The sequence below is a fragment of the Macaca mulatta genome, chromosome 7 (genome assembly GCF_049350105.2).
Source record: "Macaca mulatta isolate MMU2019108-1 chromosome 7, T2T-MMU8v2.0, whole genome shotgun sequence".
Taxonomy (NCBI): Eukaryota; Metazoa; Chordata; class Mammalia; order Primates; family Cercopithecidae; genus Macaca; species Macaca mulatta.
The window spans coordinates 150,006,362-150,021,166 of record NC_133412.1 but is presented as its reverse complement, the minus strand read 5'-3'; the positions used below and the strand labels follow the sequence as shown (position 1 = coordinate 150,021,166).

General features: G+C 43.0%; 2 protein-coding genes across 17 annotated transcripts in view; both read left to right on the top strand.

Moving 5' to 3' along the window:
• ANGEL1 (angel homolog 1) overlaps nt 1-12,135 on the top strand; it is a 75,774-nt gene extending 63,639 nt beyond the window's left edge. For all 16 annotated transcript variants that reach the window (XR_013396470.1, XR_013396469.1, XM_028851711.2 and 13 more), the window contains 3 exons: nt 7,691-7,760; nt 8,272-8,435; nt 9,983-12,135. Coding sequence is in view for 14 of the 16 variants with exons in the window: in XM_028851711.2 (XP_028707544.2) it covers nt 7,691-7,760; nt 8,272-8,435; nt 9,983-10,143 (395 nt within the window). In the remaining 2 variants the exon portion in view is untranslated. The remainder of the gene's footprint in view (nt 1-7,690; nt 7,761-8,271; nt 8,436-9,982) is intronic.
• Nucleotides 11,040-11,671, top strand: LOC100423823 (uncharacterized). Its single transcript, XM_002805128.4, has one exon. It carries the CDS (start codon nt 11,040-11,042, stop codon nt 11,661-11,663), a length of 624 nt encoding a protein of 207 aa, XP_002805174.1. The 3' UTR covers nt 11,664-11,671.
• Nucleotides 12,136-14,805: the final 2,670 nt, after the last annotated feature.

The following is a 14,805-nucleotide window of genomic DNA, read 5'->3' as shown; positions in this document are numbered from 1 at the left end:
TAGGTTTGATGGTTTGATTTTCCCATAAGCTGACATGGCATTGTAGTGGAGCATTCTGCGCCATGAATGTGTATAATAAAATACATTGTGATTTTTACTATTTCCAACTCCCTTTGTTTTTTTTTTGTTTGTTTGTTTGTTTTGGTTTTTTTTTTTTGAGACGGAGTCTCACTCTGTCACTCAGGTTAGAGTGCCATGACACAATCTTGGCTCACCGCAACCTTTGCCTCCTGGGTTCAAGCAATTCTTGTGCCTCAGCCTCCCGAGTAACTGGGATATACAGGCATGTGACACCACGCCCAGATGGTTTTTGTATTTTTAGTAGAAACAGGGTTTCACCACGTTGGCCAGGCTGGTCTTAAACTCCTGGCCTTAAATGATCCACCCACCTTGGCCTCCCAAAGGGCTGGGATTACAGGTGTGAGCCACCAGGCCCAGCCCCCAACTCCCTTTGTAATGGAATAATTTGTTAAAAGGGTATTTAATTTTTAAGTTCTCCCTCATTGTTAACATTTCTATTATGAATGATTTCTTTTTTCCAGTATGGTTCTTAAAGATACTGTCTTAGTCCATTTGGGCTGTTGTAACAAGATACCATAAACTGGGTAGCTTTTAAACAATAGAAATTTATTTCTCATGGTTCTAGAGGCCGGGAAGTTGAAGATCAAGGCACTGGCAGAGGCTGGGTACAATGGTTCACACCTGTAATCCTAGCACTTTGGGAGGCTGAGATGGAAGGATTACTTGAGGCCAGGAGTTTGAGACCAGTCTGAGCAACATAGCAAGACCCTGTCTCTACAGAAAATTCAAAAAGATGAGTTGGGCATGATGGCATGCAACTGTAGCCTTAGCTACTCAGGAGGCTGAGGTGGGAGGATCACTTGAGCCCAGAAGTTTGAAGTTACAGTGAGCTATGATTGCCCCACTGCACTCCCGCCTCGGCAACAGAGACCCTGTCTTTAAAAAAAAAAAAAGGGCACTGGCAAATTTGGTGTCTGGTGAGGGCCTGCTTCCTGATTCATGAGCATCATCTTCTCAATGGTGGAAGAGGAAGAGGAAAGGGGTCTCTTTTGGGCATCTTTTATAAGATCACTAATCCTATCCGTGAGGACCCCACACTCATGACCTAATCACCTCCCAAGGTGCCAAGTGCCACCTCCTGCTGTCATCACTGTGGGGGTTAGGATTTCAACATATGAATTTGGTTGTGGGGACACAAACATTTAGACCATAGCAGACATTAAAAGGAATTACTGTGTTTTCTTTCTCTTAGGCACTGGCCCATTACACTGAATCTTGGAGCTTTAAGTCTTTTAACAAGTAAGAGCAAACCATGTGCACAATTTAGCACATTACAGAAAAGGCAATTGCTAATGGGTGATTTTTATAAACTCCTAGTTAACAAACTGACCAGAAGGTCACATAGTCACACAGCAAAGGCTAAGGCTATCTGGTCAGTTTTCTTTTTCTTTTCTTTTCTTTTTTGAGACAGGGTCTCACTCTGTTGCCCAGGCTGGAGTGCCCAGAGTCTCACTCTGTTGCTCACTGCAACCTCTGTCTCCTGGGCTCAAATGATTCTCCTGCCTCAGCCTCCCAAGTAGCTGGGATTGCAGGTGCGTGCCACCATGCCCAGCTAACTTTTTGTAGTCTTAGTAGAGATAGGGTTTCACCATGTTGGCCAAGCTGGTCTTGAATCCTGGCCTCAAGGGATCCCCCCGCCTGAGCCTCCCAAAGTGCTAGGATTACAGGTGTGAGCCACTGTGTCTGGCCTGTCTGGTCAGTTTTCTAAGCAGAAAAGTTAATTTTAGCTTGTTTGTTTTTTAACAAGCCTACAGCTAACATAAAAGAGCGGGAAAGTCCTAAATCCAGCTTCTCTACTGGCTGTTGTGTGATACAACTGAGGATCCTCTTCCCAAGTACTTGTAGAGGAACTTGCATGTGTTTGGCTGCTACTGTTGCTGAATGGGCCCAGGAAGAGGCTGGAGCTCATGTAGAGGTAGCAGCTCACGTGACCTAGAGCAGAGTAGATGGAAGCCTTAAGTCCTGTATAACTGCCAGAGCAGTACTGTTTGTTCACAGTGCTGCATGGTAAACATGGTGTCTAGGGAAATCATGTTTAAGATCCTGCAGGTCACTGTGACTTTGTGTGTGTGTGTGTGTGTGTGTGTGTGGCATATTGTAATTATAAAGGATGTAACTCAAAGATACTAGTGTTAAAAATGTTTATGCTCCAAATAACATTGCATCAACAATCACAAAGTGAAACCATAGGCTGTAACATGGAGTAATGGACAATAACTAAAGGTAGAAGGCTTTAATTGATCTTTCTGAGTCTGCAGTAGATCAGGTAGATAAAAGATGACTAAGAATATAGAATAACTAAGTAACATGTCGGATGATAAATCTGATTCATATATATCAAACACCGAACATTGACAGCAGAGAGGACATTTTCTTTCTAAGAATTCATAGGAAATTCTTAGGAATTGATCATATATTAGATCATAAAGCACATGCAATAAACATGTAAGTTAAAATTGAAAAAGAGGCTGGGCACAGTGGCTGACGCCTGTAATCCAGAACTTTGGGAGGCTGGCTGAAGCAAGTGATTCTCTTGAGTCCTGGAGTTCGAAATAAGCCTGTGCAATGTGGCAAAACCCTGTCTCTGCAAAAAATAGAAAAATTAGCCAGGCATGGTGGCATGTGCCTATACTCCCAGCCACCCAGAGGCTAAGGTGAAAGGATGGCTTGAGCCCGGAAGGTCAAGGCTGCAGTGAGCTGTGATCACACCTCTGCCTGAGTGACAGGGCGAGACCCTAGCTCAAAAAAAAAAAAAAAAAAAAGAAAAAGAAAAAGAAAAAAATACTGTGAACTGGACATTTAAAAAACTTTTTGATCAAAGAGGAAAATTTAAACTGAAATTGCAGAATATCTGGAAAATAACAATAATGAAAATACCATTATATTTGTTAGATATAGCTAAAATGGTGTTCAGGGAAAAATTCATAGAATTACATAGAATATTTAGAATCAGAATGATATTAATAGATATGAAGGGATGAAAGTGAATTAAGGCACCCAGTTCAAGAAATTAGAAAAAAGAAAGAAACCGAAAGCAGAAGGAAAGAAGATTCAAATGGAAATAATTTTAAAAACAGAAAAATGGAAGAACTCATAAACCCTTAAGAGTTGGTTGCTTGGATGAAAAACAGCTGTCAATTAAAAAAGCTTATTAGCTAACCTATGTAAGGGGGAAAAGAGGAGCAGTAACAAGCATCCAGATGCAGAGGAATCAAGAATCACAAGGGTTTTTGTTGTTGTTTTTGCTCCACTAAGTGCAAAAGAAATGGAAAATTTGGTTGGCATATAAATGTAATTTACTAAAACTGATTCCCATGGAGATTGTCTAAATAGATTAATGACCATGGGGTGAAAAATAATAGGAAAAGTTCTCAGAGATACAGTCCCTCAGAAACACCAGGCTCAGATTGATAGGGAATGTCCTCAAACCTTTCAAAACATATATTTCCATTATTTAAATTGTTACAAAGTACAGACAGAGAAAGGGGCCAGGTTATTTTTATGAAATAATATTGACACCGACACCTGACAAATACGCAGAAAGAGAAAACTACAGACTCTAATGTTCTCCACCTATGAATATTGATGCAAAAAAATTTAAATGGAAGATCAGGAAACAAAATCTAGCAGCACATTGAAAGAGTAATATACCATGACCAACTGGAGTTTATTAGAAATATAGGGATAGTTCAATATTGAGATATCTATTAACATAATTTTATATATGTGTGAAATCTAAAATATATGAAACCTGTGCCATTCTCTGTATAGATGTTGAAGAGACATCTGTTAACCTTCAACATCTATTCTAGATTCTTTTAAAATGAACCCTCTTAAGAAAAAAATGGATAATTTCTTACACCATTGAAATATATTTATTTCAACTCCAAACAGCATCTTGATTAAAGAAAAAAACTCTAATAGCTTTCCTGTTAAAGTTAGGAACAAGACAAGGACAAGACTATCATGATTTAACTGTGTTTGGAGATACCAGCCAACAGAATTAGAAGTACAAAATAGAAATATAGCAAAATAGAAGCATAAAAGTGGAAAGGAGGGGGTAAATTATTACTTGCTGATGATATTGTTTTAAAACTGGTAATCCAAGAGAATAAACTAAAACAGCATTAAGCATTGAGATAATTCTGGAAGGTAAACTAGGTACACAATTAATGTGCAGAACTTAGTAGTGTTCCTTTATAAAGATACATGTTTATTAAAAGATATAATGAAAAACATACACTGTGTAAGAACAACAAAAAGAAAAAATATAGAAATCTAACAGGAAGAATATAAGGCATATAAAGGGGAATTTCTTTCTTCTTTTTTTTTTTTTTTTGAGATGGAGTCTCGCTCTGTTGCTCACGCTGGAGTGCAGTGGCACGATCTCGGCTCACTGCAATCTCTGCCTCCGATGTTCAAGTGATTCTTCTGCCTCAACTCCGGAGTAGCTGGGGTTACAGGCACCCACCACCACGCCCGGCTAATTGTTTGTATTTTTAGTAGAGACGGGGTTTCACCGTTTTAGCCAGGATGGTCTCAATCTCCTGACCTCGTGATCTGCCTGCCCCAGCCTCCCAAAGTTCTGGGATTACAGGCGTGAGCCACCGCGCCTGGCCTAAGTGGGTATTTCATTTCATCTAAACTATCAAATATATTGGCATGAAGTTGTTCATAACATTCCCATATCCTTTTTTTGAACAGTTTTACTGAGATGAAATTCACATGTCATAAAATCCTCCCATTTTAAGTGTGTAATTAATTGGCTTTTAGTATATTCAGGGTTGTGCGACCATCACCATGATCTAATTTCAGAACATTTTCATCACCCACAAAGGAAACCTTACACCCATGAGTCACTTTCCATTCACTTCTCCCCTTGTCAAAAATCAATTGACCATAGATGTATGTTTTTCTGGACTCTCAGTTCTGTTCCCTTCCTGTCTGTGTCTGTCCTTATGCCAGAACCACACTGTCTTGGTTACAATAGTTTTGTATATAGTAGTCCACCTTCTCAGTGATTTTGCCTTCCTTGGTTTCAGTTACTCATGGTCAACTGAGGTTCAAAAACATTAAGATACTCTGAGGGAGAGAGAGACCACATTCACATACCTTATTACAATATATTGTTATAATTGTTCTATTTTATTATTAGTTATCGTTAATCTTTTACTGTACATAATTTATAAAGTCAGCTTTATTATAGGTATGTTTAGGAAAAAACAGTATATTTAGGGTTTGGTACTGTCCATTGTTTCAGGCATCTGCTGGGGGTCTGGGTATGTATCCCCCATGGATAAGGTAGATTACTGTACTTTTGAAATAAGGATGAGTAAGTTCTCTGACTTTGTTGTTTTTAAGATGATTTTTGTCTCTTCTGGGTCTCTTGCATTTCCACATGAAATTTAGGATCATCATATCCATTTCTGCAAAAAAAAAAAAAAAAAAAAAAAAAAAAAACAAAAAACCAACCAGTTGGGATTTTGATAGGCATCTACAAATCTTTCCTTTCCTTTCCTTTTTATTCCTCCTTTTTCTCCTCCTCTCCCCTTTCCTCCCTCTTCTTCCTTCCCCTCCCCTCTTCCTTCTCCTCCCCTCTCCTCTTTCCTTTTTTCCCCTCTCCCCTCCTCTCCTTTTTCTTCTCTCCCCTTTCCTTTCTTTCCTTTCTGTGACAGGGACTCAGTCTGTTGCCTAGGGAACTATTGCCATTTAAACAATATTGTCTTATGGCCAATGAACATGGGCTGGTTTTCCTTATTTAGATCTTTAATTTCTTTCCAAGTTTTGTAATTTTTAGTGTTCCTACACTATTTTTATTAAATTTTTCCTAATCATTTCATTTTTTGATGCTATTGTAGATGGAATTGTTTTCTTTATTTCATATTTGGATTGTTGATTGCTACTGTATAGAAGTATTTTGTGTATTGATCTTGTACCTGCAATCTTGCTGAACTCATTTATTAGTTCTAATAGTTTCTTAGTGGATTTCTTAGGATTTTCTCTATATAAGATCATGTCATCTTGCAAATAGAAATAGTATTCCTTCTACTCCAATCTGGATACCTTTTATTTCTTTTTCTGTCGTAAATACTCTGACTAAAACTTTTGGTACAGTGTCAAATAGAACTGGTGAGAACAGACACCCTTTTGTTTCTGATCTTAAGGGTAAAGCTTTCAGTCTTTCATCATTAAGTATGATATTAGCTGTGAGTTTTTTATAGATTCTCTTTATCAGATTGAGAAAGTTTTCTTCTATTCCTAGTTTTTTGAGTGTTTTTAACTCATGAAAGGGTGTTGGATTTTGTCAAATGTTTTTCCTCTGTCCAGATAATCATGTGGCTTTTTTTTTTTTCAAACTTAAGTGTTCTATTGTGACGTATCACATTCTATGATTTTCAGATGTTAAACCATGCTGACATTCCTAGGATAAATCTTATTTGTTCATAGTCTATAATCATTTTATATTTTGCTGGATTTGGTTTGCTGATATTTTATTGAGGAATTTTACATCTGTATTCATAAGGGATATTGGTCTATAGTTTTTGTTGTGACATTTTATCTAGTTTTGGTGTCAGAGTAATGCCTCATGAGTTAAGTGTCTCCTCTTTTTTTTTTTGGAAGTGTTTGTGAAGGATTTGTATGAATTCCTCTTGAAATGTGTGCTGGAATTCTACAGTGAAGCCATTGAGCCTGGTGTTTTCTTTGTGGGATGTTTTAAAATTACAGATTCAGTCTCTTTATTTGTTATAGGCGTATTCAGATTTTCTGTTTTTTCTTGAGTTATTTTGCATAGTTTGTGTCTTTCTAGGAATTTTTCAATTTTATATGAGTTATCCAATTTGTTGGTATCTAGTTATTTATAGCATTCACTTATAGTTATTTTTTATTTCTAAATGGCTGGTGATGGCCCCTCTTTCATTTCTGATTTTAGTAATTTGAGTATTCTGTTTTCTTGGTCTAGCTGAGGGCTTGTCAGTGTTGTTGCTGATCCTTGTTATCCTGCTAATGTTAGTAGGATCTGTACTAATGTCCCTTCTTTCTTTCCTGATACTGGTAATTTGTATCTTCCTTTTTTAACATTCGTATGTATAATATGTATGTGTGTGTGCTTATAGATGTATACATATATGTAATGTGTATGTATATATACATGTATGCATACATACATAGACACACACAGTGGATGGTATGTAATAGAAAGTCTTTGAAGGAATATACCAGGAATTTGGTAACATTGGTGGCTTCTGGAGAAGAGAATTGAGTGGCAGAGGAGGGCAAATGAGAGGGAAACTTCACTGATATTTTTTGCTACATTTTGATTTTGTACCATGTGACTATATGGCTTATTATTTTTTTTTTTAATCAAAGAAAAACAAAGGTGAGGAGCCACAGAAGATAATGCTGTGTTAGACGCCCTACATCTGCTTTCTGAGGTTTTTGACTTTGGTTTATAGTCATCTTCTCCTCCTCACTGTTTCTCTTCCCTTTCTCCTCCTGGATCCTTCTGAAGCAGTCCAGTCAAGTATCAGAGGGATTTTAGGGTGAAAGGTTCTGACCCTGTTTCACTGTCTGTGGATGAGAAAACCTTTTTCTCTCTGGTCCTCTGCAGAGCGACCTGCAGGTTGGGCTGAGTCTGTCTTTGAGGAAGACACATCGGAGCTTGAGCCTGCCTCCTCCAGGTAACCTTCTCCAGTTCTCTTCTGTTTTCAATCCAGCCCTAGCCTAGGTGTAAGAGAGAGATTCCCACTGGTTGTCCTGAGGCTGACTTGGGGGAGCACTTTTTGATAAGCTCTTTTTCCCCTAATATCTGCTAAGCTTATAGAGGGTTATGTAGGTATGCAGAAGCCAGAGGTGACCCACCCATGTTCCTGCAGGTGAAAAGGCTATGTACTCTTTCCTCAGAGGGTAAAGCCTCACAAAAGAGGCCTGGGTACATTGGGTATACTTTACCAGGTAACAAGCAGATAGTGGGGGATAAGGCGTGTCAGGGAGTTTCAGTACAAATGTGTGTTTCTAGGCTAATTTTAGCTAAGACTGCCAGCCCCTTGTTAGCATGGGAAGGAATTGGCTGAGATTGAGTCATTTGAGATCATCCTTTTAAAAAAAATCTTCATAAAACCCACAGAAAAAGTGACCTAGGGAAAATTTAGTAATTTTTGTTGACTAATATTTCCCCCTTCATCCCTGTAGGACTGTAGGTACCATCCAGCACTGCCTCCACCTGACCTCAGTATATACCCACTTCCTGCCCCAGCGTGGCCGCCCAGAGGTCACTACAATGCCATTGGGTCTTGGAATGACAGTAGATTACATCTTCTTCTCAGCTGAGTCCTGCGAAAATGGGAACAGAACTGGTAAGCCTGATGTATCCTGGGTTCCTCCACCCCTAGGTCCCTGGGAACAGCTAATGGTAGGTCAGGCATTTGGTAGCATGTCTTGGGCTGCTGGGATTTAACCAGTAAAGGAGCAGATTTCATACCTCCCTTGCGCAGGTCATCCTTATCATTCTCCCCATAGGCCACTTGCCTGCCTTGTCTCTTTTTACTCTTGCAGCATTAAAGAGAGGAGGGTAGGACAATCACTCCAATCCCCATTTTAGAGGTAAAAATAGAGATCTAGGAAGTGGTTGAATTTGTTTAATGACAGCCACTGAGTGGGGGACTTGGTTAGGTTAGAGAACTTATTTTCTGTCTCCTCTCCCCATACCAGTAGGCACAGTATAGCAGTCTCCCAGCCCCATGCCTGTATTGTGTAAAGAATGTTTCTTTTTCGCCAGGCATGTGTATTACTGTTATGGCCAGGCACGTGTATTACTGGTTCACACCAGTAATCCCAGCACTTTGGGAGGCCAAGGTGGGTGGATCACTTGAGGTTAGGAGTGAGACCAGCCTAGCCACATGATGAAACCCTGTCTCTACTAAAAATACAAAAAATTAGCCAGATGTGGTGGTGATGCCTGTAATCCCAGCTACTTGGGAAGCGAGGCAGGAGAATCGCTTGAAATCGGGAGGCGGAGGTTACAGTCAGCCAAGATCGCGCCACTGCACTCCAGCCTGGGCAACAAGCATAAAACTCTGTCTCAAAAAAAAAAAATTAGCCAGGCATGGTGGCAGGTGCCTATAATTCCAGCTACTCAGGAGGTTGAGGCAGGAGAATCACTTGAACATGGGAGATTGTACCACTGTACTCCAGCCTGGGCGACAGAGCAAGACTCTGTCACCAAAAAAAGAAAAAAAAAAAAATTTTTTTTAAAGTATTTGAATTGATGGCTTATGTTTAAAATTCAGATTTTATGGGCTGGGCGCAGTGGCTCACACCTGTAATCCCAGCACTTTGGGAGGCCGAGGTGGGTAGATCACGAGGTCAGGAGTTCAAGACCAGCCTGGCCAAGATGGTGAAACCCCATCTCTACTAAAAATACAAAAATTAGCTAGGCATGGCGGCAGGCACCTGTAATCCCAGCTACTCAGGAAGCTGAGGCAGGAGAATCGCTTGAACCCGGGGGTCGGAGGTTGCAGTGAGCTGAGATTCCGCCACTGCACTTCAGCCTGGGCAACGGAGTGAGACTCCATCTAAAAAAAAAAAAAAAAAATCAGATTTTATATAGAAAACCTGGATCTCTAGCTTCTCTTGGAAAATCAAAAGATCTTGTAATGGTGGGCTTTCCAGCTTGCCCCAGTCCCCCAGAACTCACCTGTCTATATTCGTTGATGATATTATGGAGTATCTCTGAGAAAATGAGGCCTCCTCAGCCAGATGCTGCAAGAGGAGGTGAGGGGCGGTGGGCAGCCAAGGGGATGCAGCCTGCAGAAGGCATAGTTCCCAGAGGGCTCTGCCACTGCCTGCCCATGCAGCGTGGCTGTGGCTGCTTTTACCCATTGGCTTTTGCTTTGTGCTCCAGATCACAGGCTGTATCGAGATGGAACTCTCAAGCTCCTGGGTCGTCTCTCCCTTCTCTCTGAAGAGATTCTCTGGGCTGCCAATGGCTTACCCAACCCCTTCTGCTCTTCAGACCACCTCTGCCTGCTAGCCAGCTTCGGGATGGAAGTCACCGCTCCATGACGGGGCTCCCAGGGGAAGAGAGCTTCTCTTTCAGAAGAGCTCACTGGATCAGAGACTGTGGAAAAATCCCATGCTTCTGGAAACTTAGATCCAAGAAACTTACATCCCCTCCCTTCCCCCTCCTTGTTCCCTTTTTCCCATGGTTAGATTTTCTCCAGGCCTGGCCGCGTTCTCTGCCTGTGGTCCTTGCCTCACCCCAACCTCTTCCTAATCCTGTGCCACACACTCAGTGGCCTTGGGAGAGGCAGAAGGGGGGCTCCCCCTTCCTTCCATGTATCCAGAGCTCCCCCTTGATTTTTAATTACCAGGGTTGTGGGAGTTATTGATTTCATTGGTTATTTGCTTTCAGGCTGTTTCTTGGTGTACCTTCTGACCTGACCTTTTCCCTGCCTTCAGGACCTCTGGGCCCAGCCCTCTTGCCAGGCATGCACATGTGAGATATGCATATCATGTATGTGTCCTCTTGGGGTGAGACTGTTCTGCACAGCCATGCCTGCCTCTGACCAGTCCACTTTTCACATTGGGGCTGTAGGCCTAGGAGCAGGTTCAGAGTCTTCCCAAGTACCTGTGTATGACTAGGCAGCAGCAGGGCATGGCCCCATCTCTCCTTTTAGCCTCTGTGTTTCATTAGGCATTCATCCTGCCAACCAGGGCAGGCCCGGCATCTGGGCTCTGGGAACAAATGGGGCCCACATCCTGGAGTGGCAAATTTTGGGGGATGCGCTACTTGTCCCAGCGGGCTCTGTGCCTCCAACCCAGAGCTCCCTACAGACCTGGTGTAATTTCTCAAGGGCCCATCCCTTTCCCCAGGCTTCCCTGAGGGAGGTGGAAGTTTGAACCCTTATGTGGAGTTCATTGGGCTAGGGTAGTGGTATGAGGTTTAAAACTATTTAAGGATGAGGAGGAGAAAGAGTCTTCAGGAAACTCTTGTTTCACTGGACTCTGCAGTCTGCAGAACTGGGGCAAGGGTAGGAGTTCCAGTAGGGGAAGGAGCAGGTAGACTCTGCAGCTGCCTCAGGTGGGACTCAAGACCTAAACTGATTCTCTTTTCCTCTCCACTTCTAAGAAGCAATTTTCTGTTCCTCTCCTCCCACCACTTTTTACTTTCTGCTACCTCCCGTCTCCCGCTTCCCTTCCATTTCCTTTCTAGAAAACCCTGGTATTCAACTCAGTCCAAACTGCCTCAGCAGAAAGGTGGCCTTGGACAAAACTGGTCCAAGAATTTGAAGTGGCAGTGTTTGCAGATTGGCTCTGTCCAGCAAGGCTTTAGCTGCTTGTTGCCTCTGCTTTCCCTCCCCTCACACAGAGGTGCCCTGGCTTATTCAGGGGACTCCTTAGTCCACACTGTGTCACCTGCATGCCTTAATCTTTCATTGCTGGGGTGTGGCCTTGGGAGATCCTGGGCCAGCCCCTCCACACATCTCCCTAAGTCAGAGTGGCTGCTGGCCCTGGTAGATTTGAGTGCTTTTGCCTCACTCGACCTTCAGAGTGGGACTGAAGACAGTGGCCAAGAGACTTGAGTTTGGGACAGTGAGCCAGGGGTTAAGGTTCTTTCCTTTTTTTGAAAGCCAAAGACCCAGTTTGAATTGTGCTGCTGCATTCATGGTTAGAAGCTTTCCATGCCTATGTTCTAGGGAATTTATTTTTCTATGTGTGTATATTTTTAAACTTTGTTTCCTGGGTACTGGGCATGTGCCTGTCTGAGCCCCAGGTCTGTCTACACCCCACCATTCATTCTGTCTGTCCGTCCCCTGGACACTGCCTAAAAGGGTCTCAAGCCAGTGCCCTATGGGTTCCTAGGACTAGGGCCCGTTACTGTTCTCTTCTGCTGGGAAATGCAGCTTTAAAATGGCTAGCGAGGGCAGAGGGCAGGTGCTTGATAGTTTATCTTTTCCTTGCTTTCTTACTTGTTTCTGTTTTGAATATGAAATGGGGTTTTAAATGGTTATTAAACTCTTTTTCCAAATAAAGGTTTACCTTTTTTTCCCCCCATTGTTGGTCATTTTTTTAGGATCCTGAAGGGATTAGGTCCTTGAGAGAGGGCCTGAAGAACGAGGTGGGCAGAGGAAGAGACTGAGGAGCTTTTGATTTTGGGGTGGGGTCTCAAGACATAAATCTAGATTGAGAAATGTGTTGTAAGGTTTCCCTCTATTAGCTGAGGTAAATTCCCACTGCTCTGAGGCCTGGGAGGAACAGGGCTTGAGTGAAACCGCCTGCCTTGACACTGTTGGGGTATAGCTTTCTTCTGTCCTTGCCAAGTGAGAGAATGACTCTTTGGACTGCTTTTCATTCTTCCTCCATCTGCTCCCCCCAATGCCTCCCTCTAGTGTCTACTGCGCTTCAGGAGGGTCTGTGCAAAGTGGGATAAGATGTGTGTTTTCTTGGTTAAAGCTATGGCAGCTGCATGAGACATGATGCGGGTGGCACATGCCTCTTGCTGAGCATCTATTTCTGATCTCTTTTGCATTCTGGAGCCAGGGCTGAGCAGTGGGCCATCTGTCGCTGGAAAAATGTCTCTTCCTTCCTAGGCCTGACTCTACTGGTGCTTTTGTCCTCCAGCCTCCCTATGCAGTAAGACCAGCCAAGCCCACATGTCCACTGGGAGCCCTGAAGCCAGGTCTGGTTTTCTGTCTTACCTGAACAGGTTCCCAGAACCCACACCAGGCCTCTGAATCAGTCTCTGAGAATCTGATTGATTTAAAGCCACTTGGTTGCTTCCATTGCACTACCTGGGTTGCAATCCACTCACTGATTTAGTAAAAAGAAAATTCAGCAGCTGGGCGCGGTGGCTCACACCTGTAATCCCAGCACTTTGGGAGGCTGAGGCGGGCGGATCACCTGAGCTCAGGAGTTCCAGACCAGCCTGACCAACATGAAGAAACCCCGTCTCTACTAAAAACACAAAATTAGCTGGGCATAATGGTGCATGCCTGTAATCCCAGCGACTTGGAAGCTGAGGCAGGAAAATCACTTAAACCTGGGAGGTGGAAGTTGCGGTGAGCCGAGATCGCGCCATTGCACTCCAGCCTGGGCAACAAGAGCGAAACTCCATCTCAAAAAAAAAAAAAAAAAAAAAGAGAAAAAAGAAAACTCAGCTAGGGATTAGGAACATCATTTGTCCTCTTGGCCTGTTCGGTTGGTGACTATAGGTAAGTTACTTAACCTCTCTGTATTTCAGTTCACATTCCTTGGTGAAATAGAAATTAAAGTTAATAATCACTTCTACTTGTGAAGAGTTTTCAGATCTGAAATTGCTTTCTTTGGGCTTCGGCAAGAAAAGGGTGCTAAGAATTCCAGAGAATTACTGGTAGGAGTTGGGAGCAGATAGTTACCCCAGCCAGGCTGGACAGTTGGGCCCATTGACTGGGAAGTATTTGAAAGCCCTAAGCTTTGAGGTATATCCCCAAAAACCCCTTCCTGGCAGGGAGGGTTCCTCCTAGTTGCCTCAGTCAGTCAGCATCTGCACGGCACTTCTGTTAAGTTTACACAGCACTTCCACCTCAGCTAGCAAAGACAGTAGCACTGTGTGGTGGCGGTTTAGGTGGTGTTCAGATTCGACCTTTACATCTGAGGAACAGAAATCCCAGAGATAGAATTGGAGACTCTCCTTTGGTTTATTTCTTACCACCCCAAATTTCTCACAAGCCTTTCCAGGATCAGGCGAGGCAGGTTTTCTTGGAAGGCAGACGCTGGTGGTGGGGGCCTGGGCTTGGGGAGCTCAGAGGCAGTTTTCTACTGGAGACCAAGACGGGAAATGGCCAGTGAGGAGGCTGCTGCTTTTTTTGTTTTGTTTTTCTCTCCAGTTCCTGCCCTGCTGTAGCTACTAACTAGAGCAATGTTCTGGTTGTTTTGTTTTTCCTTTTTAAAATTGACGTGTGATAATTGTACATATTCTGGGGCTGCATGTGATACTTTGATATATGCATACAAACTGTAATGACCAGTCAGGATATTTAAGGACGTTTATCACCTCAAGCATTTATCTTTTCCTTGTGCTGGGAACATTCCAATTCTTCTAGCTATTTTGAAATATACAATAAATTGTTAACTGTAGTCTCCCTACTATACTATCAAATACTAGAACTTAGTCCTTCTCACCATATTTTTGTACCACCCACCTGCTCTTCATTCTCCTCCCCTGCCTTTCCCAGCCTCTGGTAACCCCATTCTGCCCTCTGTTAGAGGGCTGTGTTTTGATTGGCTGCATAATGCACAGTGTGGCTTCTCTTCTCCCAGAAGTGGGAGGAGCCACCTCTGGGTTCCACCAGGGGGAGCTGCCCTGCAGCCCTGGGCTTCCATCACTCCGGTCCACGGTCCATCCCCTCTCCTCTCTCTCCTGAGCAGATGTGCTAGACAAGACTGTTCCAAGTATGGGCCCGCCAGACAGCGGCATGGTGGTGAGGGTGCAGATCTGCTGGAAGCAAGAGAATGTGGACTTCATGGGTTGTGGAGGCAACTCTGCACTTTGTCCCATCCCCAGTCAGTTCCTATGACTTTAAGGCCTGAAGCCTCAGCTTGCTGTGGAGAGGACAGCAGAGCCTACACTTAAAATTCTTGGAGGTTTTGTGCTTCCAACAACCAAGTCCTTTCAGGCTCAGGGTTGGAAACAGTTTGTATATCTGTGTGCACATTGTCATTTGGGCTGGGCTCAGGTGACCCGCC

Excerpts from the sequence above, each read along its gene's own strand:
- LOC100423823 (XM_002805128.4), top strand. The coding sequence starts at position 11,040 with ATGAGGAGGAGAAAGAGTCTTCAGGAAACTCTTGTTTCACTGGACTCT.